The 8077-nt window shown below is 34.8% G+C and overlaps 1 protein-coding gene across 1 annotated transcript; it reads left to right on the top strand.

The window, feature by feature from the left end:
- The first annotated feature begins 697 nt into the window (after positions 1-697).
- On the top strand, positions 698-7252 carry LOC130711287 (3-oxoacyl-[acyl-carrier-protein] synthase II, chloroplastic-like). The gene is made up of 14 exons (XM_057560838.1): positions 698-1249; positions 2384-2589; positions 2673-2876; positions 3129-3239; positions 3359-3454; positions 3572-3617; positions 3701-3780; positions 4476-4544; positions 4804-4888; positions 5838-5992; positions 6129-6209; positions 6433-6492; positions 6594-6756; positions 6845-7252. The coding sequence occupies exons 1-13, from the start codon at positions 973-975 to the stop codon at positions 6708-6710; spliced, it is 1587 nt and encodes a 528-aa protein (XP_057416821.1). The 5' UTR covers positions 698-972; the 3' UTR covers positions 6711-6756; positions 6845-7252.
- Positions 7253-8077: the final 825 nt, after the last annotated feature.

Raw genomic sequence — 8077 nt, 5'->3', positions numbered from 1 at the left:
AGAAAGATTACCTTCACTGTTGATAATCAACAGTGAAAAATGTTAAAATACTAGTAAAAGCCAATTAATTTTCTGGCACTTTTCACTTTCTTTTCCAAGAAATCAGATTTCTTATAAATTGTTCAAAATGACAATAATTTTTTTTTACTACCATACAAGGGAAAAATAATTTTTTATTCTAACCTTTCTACAGTATATTAAAATTTATTTAACATAACTTATAAAAATAATCAGTGATATATTTTTTATTAAACTTTGGATATAAAAAAAATTAAAGTAAAAGGATGGTGCCCATTCCATGGTAAGGAAGCTCCTGGGCTCAAAAAGACATTTTTTTATAGAAATTTAGGGTGAAAAGTTGATGCTTCAATCCAAGGCATAGAAAGCTGTCGGACTCAAAGAACTCTTAAGACTGACTATAAAAAATCATGTCCTAATTTACAAGGCTTTAGGTACTTAGTGTATTCTACAAACGGGATCATGAAACTAGTTTTATTGAGACTCGAAAATCACACTAATTCTAACAAATTTTTCTATATTCACAATCCAAATACTGAAGACAGTCTTGGAAATGGTTGGTAATTTATAATACTTTACATAATAAAAAAATAAAATGATCAATCAAGTGAGAAATATATAATAAAATAAAATAGTACTATAAAGCTCCAAAATTTCTTGATTAATTTATTAATATCGTTTGTGCCTGTCATTTCACTTGTGAGAAAGCACTTAGCCGGAACGACTCACACACTCACTCAGATTGCAGAAAACACAGAGATCGATTCATTCAACCTTCTTCTTCCTCTTCTTCCTCTTCACCTTCCTCCATTTCAATCTCTACATGTGTCTCTGTTTCTCGCTTTCATCTTTTCATTCTTCTTCTTCAGCTTCTTCTATAGCTTCTAGTCCTTGAAAACTAGCTTCACAATCTCAACCTTCTTCTTCCCTTACTGTATTGATTTCATTCCATCCATGTCGATGGCCGGAACCTCATCCCTCTGCACGTGGCTCGTCGCCGCTTGCATGTCAGTCACGTGCGACGCTGACCGTCCCAGAACCTCGCACGCCATGTTCCGCTCCTCCACCAGGTCCCGGAGAACCACCAGAGCCTTCATTTCATCGCTCTACGGATCCACCACCATTCAGGGTCTCATCACTTCCCTTCAACCCTGCCACAATGCCTTTGGATCCACAACTTCTTCCACTTTTAATCGCAGGCACAAGCGTCTCAATCGACACCCTCATTCTGGTAATCTTCAATTTCCTTACAAGTTTAGCTTTTTCAGATTGTGGATTGTGTTCTTTATAATGGGTATTTCTTCATTTTTTCCATTCTACACTTGATCGTCACATCTGGGATTTTCATGATTTTCGTTTGGATGCGTTTTTTTTTTATTGAACTGTTCATCAAAACCTCGTGGTTTTGGTTGGGATCTTTGTCTTTGGTTGGTTTGTTTTGTTTTTGTATTATGTGGATTTCTGGTTTAATTCCAATGTTTGTTTCACCTGCTTCATTGTGTTAAGGAAACTAACGTGGTTAGTACTGGGTCGGTACAACACACTTGTCACTCAACTCTACAATTTGCCTTTCTCGTATATATCGAATAGAAAAAAATCTATTCTAATTTTTTTATAGATTAATTGTTTTTTATTCATCTTATGGTCATCACTGCTGTATTCTTGCAATTTCATGGAGGTTGTTTTCATCACATGTTGAGAAAGTTACTTTAAGCAAGATAAAGCCCTTGTGAGTTTTCCTTTTTACACTCAATTAAGAGTTCCAATGAAGTGTTCCTGAAGCTAATGTTGAAAATATCGCCACATGATGGCCAACTCTGTCTCTGGTTGGAGGATGAATTTTTTTACTATGATTTGGTTCCTAGTTCTTCAGTTTTTTTCAACTTTCTGCACATGTCTGTACTCTGTGGTACTAGGATGCTTTTCTCATCCATGTAGCTGCTTGGTAGGGTCTGGTCCAGGAATCTATCTTTTTTTATTCTAAACAATGGATGGATAGTTAAGACTCTGCTTCAATTTGACAAGGCTTCAATTTCATAGCATTTTTGTTGTTTAAGGTTTTCTGTAACCTGGTTGCTTAAACCTCAGCATATTTATTCTTCGTCAGTAGTTGTCTTCATTGACCAATGTTAATGTGTACCTCCTTGAAAATTGAAGAATATGCTTGCATTACTTAGTTTTAAGCGTTTGACTTTTTCTTTAATGCAATGGTTTTGGCATTACATTTTTTGAATGATAGGCCTCCTAAGTTGTGCTGATGTAGAAGGATGCCAATTTATAGACATGACTTTTATGTCCCACTATTCATATTTCATGTTCCAATTGCTCAGTGCTGACCTATGGCTTGGAATTGTAAACTTTCAAGGTAAAACGATGGCCGTAGCTTTGGAACCTGCCCAAGAAATCACAACTCTGAAAAAGCCTCCTACAAAACAAAGGCGAGTAGTTGTGACAGGCTTGGGCGTGGTTACACCACTTGGTCATGATCCAGATGTCTTCTACAATAATTTACTCGATGGTGTTAGTGGCATAAGTGAGATCGAGACTTTTGATTGTGCAGAATTTCCGACAGTAAGTTATTTGAACTAAATTTTTTTCAGTTGTTTCCTGCTGCAGACATTGTTCTGAATACTCTTTTATTTTTTTCTCTCTAGAGGATAGCTGGAGAAATTAAGTCTTTCTCAGCGGATGGCTGGGTAGCACCAAAACTTTCAAAGAGAATGGATAAATTTATGCTTTACATGCTTATAGCTGGTAAAAAGGCCTTGGCTGATGGTGGGTTTACTGAAGATATAATGAATGAGTTAGATAAACGCAAGTGTGGAGTTTTGATTGGCTCAGCAATGGGTGGCATGAAGGTGACCGACATTTACTCTTCCGCATGTTGAGATTCAAAAGTTGAAGAAAAATTAGGACTTTTGTTGTTTTCAGTAGTTCAATTTTATATCTAATAGCATCATGAGATTGTGAGTAAGTTGTAACACCTGTTGGTATTGTGGATTAAATTTACTGTTGAATGCAAATCAAAATGGAGCCAGGACTATATTATACGTTGCAATGTTATGGCATTGATTGGTTGACCATTTTGTTATTATTCTGTGTCTGAACAGGTTTTCAATGATGCTGTGGAAGCTTTACGAATATCATATAAGAAGATGAATCCTTTTTGTGTACCTTTTGCCACAACAAATATGGGTTCTGCCATGCTTGCAATGGATCTGGTTAGTTTAAATAGATTTTAGCGCTTACTATAGACCATAATTAGGTGTCTTAGTTTTACTCATAAGCTTCTTTATTTTTCCTGGTGATGTTTGATTAATGATTCTTTTATGGATTGCAGGGATGGATGGGCCCTAATTATTCTATCTCTACAGCTTGTGCTACAAGTAACTTTTGTATACTGAATGCAGCAAACCATATCATTAGAGGTGAAGCCGTAAGTATTTTACTTTGATACTTGCTCTTAGGATCCCGGATTTCTTCCCCAAACAATGAGATTTTCATTTTATCCAAAGGTGCTAACAAATTTAATAATTGTGGAATATTTCTGCAGGATGTGATGCTTTGTGGTGGCTCAGATGCTACTATTATACCAATTGGTATTCTTTTGTTACTCATTTTATGGCTTGTATGGAGTCATCATGCCATGAACCTGACATGTATCCTACAATCATTGATGCAGGTTTGGGAGGCTTTGTGGCATGCAGGGCACTCTCACAGAGAAATACCGATCCTTCCAAAGCTTCCCGCCCTTGGGATATAGTAAGACTATTACATTCTTGGTGCTTTTTACCCCTACTTAAATTGGATGGGTATGCCTTGTCTTTTGTAATAATTTACAACGGTTACCTTACATAAACCTTTGTGAAACTTAGAAGGTTCATCAAGCAAACTTTGTTTGTTAAATTAAGCACATTGTAATTTATGGGAGTCACTACTTCAGATATGTGATAAGATTCCGAAGCTCTTCTTCAGTGATAAGATCTGTAGGACTTTTTTGTGTTTATTTTAGTGGTTATCTTTTTTGTTTTAGAATTCTTTATTCTCCTTATTTTTGTGCTGTCTTCTTATTCTATTTCTAATACTGCTTGTTTTATATAATAAAAATTAAATCCAGAAACACCAAAAGTTACATATTATTTGTGAACACCTAGGATACAAAGACACCAACTGCCAAAGTTTAAAAAGCAATACAGCAATATGAATCTGTGAAGTCATGCAGATCTAATAGAACAAAAGACAACTAGAAATTATGTTCAATTTCCTGAGCTGACATATAGTTTCAGTTTTGAAAAACACTAATTAAACTTGAATTTATTTTAAAAAAGTAATCGGTACATGAATTGCTATGTCACAGAAACTAAATGCTTGCAGTTTTGGTCTTTATATCCATTCTATTCTACACCTTGTCCTGATCTTGTGTTACTAACCATCAGCTAATTGTTATGATATTACAGAATCGTGATGGATTTGTCATGGGGGAAGGGGCTGGAGTTTTGCTTTTAGAAGAATTGGAGCATGCTAAGGTATTTCTAATTTGATTTAATAATTGGTACCTTGTGTTAGGATTTACCTAATTCTTCAGTTCCCTCCAACAGTATTTAGAGCGCTTGATGCATCTGTTGTATCTTGTTTTAGGATTGTTCTTCATACTTGTCATCACTTCACTGCCTATTATTTTTCATTTTACTGCAGTCTTGATTTGACATTATATCATCCCTAAATTAAGTAAATATATCCCTTTTGGCTATAATTTGTTAAACTATCCAATTTTTTACCTTGCAGAAAAGAGGTGCAGTCATATACGCCGAATTCCTTGGTGGGAGTTTTACCTCTGATGCATATCATGTAACTGAACCACGTCCTGATGGTAAATATTAAATCTTCAAGGTCCTTTAATTTATATAATTTTAAAAGCACAAATCATCTATAAATGTACTGATCACCTTCGTATAAACATCTTGATGAACATGGTCTGGGTTTAAAAGTACTTCTACAGTTCTACCCTTTAGGATCTCAAGAGAGAACAGTGAAATAAGACAAGCGTATGATATTTTCTTCTTGGTTCTTATTATATTGCTTACTTGGTGGAGTAATTTCATGACAATAATAGTATAGAAGCTTAAAGTTGCATATCTTTAGTCTAACTTTTGTTTACTCATGCTATGTTTCAACACTTCTGTTCATATGGATGCCTATGCTTCTATTTGTGTAGCATTTGTCAGTTTGAGTTCATAAAAATTAGGCTTTTGTGATGAAGCTGTTGCACTGTCTGGAAATGCAAGTGCATCTTCTATATTTGTCAAATCATTTAAGGCATATTATAAAAGAAAAGAAGCGCTTGTATATCTTTCTGGTCACTTATAAATTATAATGCGAATGTGGAGCTTCTGCATTCAGACTTGTTTTATGTCACATGTTTCTTTCTGTTAGTAGTTATTACAAATTCTGTGTGTGATTGAGACGTTCAAAAATCATCCTTTGTGATCTTAAAAACTTTGGAATGTATTACACTTTCATCATGACAATTTTAGAGCTATGATTCATTCACACTTGCACTTCATTTCCACCTTCAATCTATATATCTATCTCTCTCTTCTCTTTCAATCATATAATCAATCAAATCTCTTACTCTATCTCTTACTCTCTGCACTTCATTTCCACTCCATTTACACTTTTTGGGGAGTGTGAATGAAACTTTATTGACAATTTTAGTAGACTAAAAGTGATTGACTACTTGGTGAGAAATGACATTCTTGGAGATCAGTGACTCCAGACTCAGGCTGGAACTTATGTTTCTTTATCCCATCCTCAAACAGGGGCTGGTGTAATACTTTGCATTGAGAAGGCATTAGCTCAGTCTGGAGTATCAAGAGAGGATGTGAATTACATAAATGCACACGCCACATCCACACCAGCTGGAGATCTTAAAGAGTACCAGGCTCTTATTCACTGTTTTGGTAAAAACCCCGAGGTAAATTTCCCTTTTCATGTTCTTATATGACTTGCTAGCCAATTCAAAGATAATTGATTTGGTGCTCTCTTTAATTGTTTTGATTTGCACTGTTACTTATACTGCCATGCTTAGCAAAAGATGTCTTAATGTACAGCTAAAAGTGAATTCCACGAAATCTATGATTGGTCATCTACTAGGAGCAGCTGGTGGTGTAGAAGCTGTAGCAACAATTCAGGTAAAAAAACAAATGAATCACTTTTTTATGAAATGTGAACAGTTGGTTTCATTTTTACAATGAAACATATCTGATAGCATGTTTTGATCAACTTTCCTTTTATCAGAATCAATTCTTAAACCCAGTTACTGACATAAGCTACTCCCCAAATTGATTCTGGCTCTAGAATCAGTTATAGAGGAATTTTCAAACATGCACTGATCTATGTTTTTCCATTATGTAGGCAATCAGAAGTGGGTGGGTTCATCCGAATATCAACCTAGAAAACCCAGATAAAGGAGTGGTATGTTTACCTGTTGCAACATCCATCCTTTGTTTAAAATTGTGCATTTACCGGGTTTACAGTTATCTAATTTGGTTGTCTAATAAACATATTTAAACCAGGATGCTGCAGTGCTTGTTGGCCCAAAGAAAGAGAGGCTGGATATCAAGGCAGCCTTATCTAATTCATTTGGTTTTGGGGGTCACAATTCCTCAATCATATTTGCCCCATATAAGTGAAACAACATATTTCACATAGTACTACTTTCCTATAATTATAAACAAGGTATGTTTTGTTTGATTAAAAGTAGGTTATGTTTTGGTATTTTTTTTTCTTCTACATTCTAAGTCTGTTTTTATTATTTTCATCCCAGTTGCTGAGTACCCAAGGCAATGTTATTGCACCCTAACTCTACTGTTTGGTTGGGTGGAAATATATGCCGTGGGCAAACAAACAAACACTATTGGGATGGCCATGTGTTGTACCTACAGAATCAGAATGCTCAAGAGAATATCTAGTGGTAGCAATGGGGCCAATCTATCTATATCTTTATAGCATGCATGAATGGCTAGAGTAGGAGTAAGCATGACCCTATTTGATGTAACCTTTTAACAACCTCTTTCATGGGGTCATATTACTGTGTGTTGGTTTATTCCCATTTGTATAAATAGACCCTCGTGGCTAGGCAATAGTAGTGCAATAAACGGGTTTCGGTGCTTCTTAACTGAAATTTCTTGAGGTTGGTTGGTTGGTTTCAATTGAATGAGGATTTTTGACTTTATGGAAACTGAAACTTACAATTGAATTTATAGTGACTTCGTCTTCCCAAGACTTTTCATGACCAACTGCACGAATTATAATTCATGTTTCCAACATGGAGAATTTTCTCTTCAATAAATAAGTAGTTGAGCTAAGTGAGATATTTCTCAAGTTTCATTAACAATAGGACAATACATGTCTGTTGTTTGAAATTTTTGTCCTTGTAACATGCTGCTGTCGTCCATGTTTCAAATTTCGTTTTCAAAGTTTCTTTTGTTTATAATCAACAATAACAAAATTAGTGCGGTAATGGACTGCTAGTTATGACTTGATTTAGTTAGGTAAGCTGATTTATGTTGGATAAATTAAAGTGAACCAACCAAATCTACTACTACTATGTATTTAAAGTTTTTTCACACCAAATTTATTCATGGTACCCAACTCCTGAGGATTCGAATCAAATCTTTTATACTCCTATGGAAATGAAGAATCTTCCGAATCCATTTATTTGCAGTATTTTCTTCCCTTAAAATAAAAATACAATTTAGTAACCCAACAACTACAATAGGTAGGCCTTTATTTTGTTGAATAGGTAGCCTTCTGTATAAACAACGCATTGTTGTAAAGAGTGATACAAACTACGTAAGGATTGACAAGAAAAAAGACTCATGCATAGGAAAGGCACTTCACTTTAAGCAAACAATTTTAGAGTAAAATTATATATTAGTACTTAACATATGTACAATGTACCTATTAGTTCTTCCAACGAGATATTTTATTGTTCTAGCTTTAAAATGATTGCTTTGAGAGAAAGAAGAACGATTTTAATTCACAAGTAAACAGTAAT

The sequence above is a fragment of the Lotus japonicus genome, chromosome 4 (assembly GCF_012489685.1).
Source record: "Lotus japonicus ecotype B-129 chromosome 4, LjGifu_v1.2".
Lineage (NCBI taxonomy): Eukaryota > Viridiplantae > Streptophyta > Magnoliopsida > Fabales > Fabaceae > Lotus > Lotus japonicus.
This window is presented reverse-complemented; position numbering and strand designations above follow the sequence as displayed.

What these genes read in the sequence shown, in the direction of transcription:
- LOC130711287 (XM_057560838.1), top strand. Translation starts at nt 973, where the DNA reads ATGTCGATGGCCGGAACCTCATCCCTCTGCACGTGGCTCGTCGCCGCT. An exon ending in CAATCGACACCCTCATTCTG is followed by an intron (nt 1,250 to 2,383) that starts GTAATCTTCAAT and finishes TAAACTTTCAAG; the next exon opens with GTAAAACGATGGCCGTAGCT. An exon ending in AAAACCCAGATAAAGGAGTG is followed by an intron (nt 6,493 to 6,593) that starts GTATGTTTACCT and finishes TATTTAAACCAG; the next exon opens with GATGCTGCAGTGCTTGTTGG.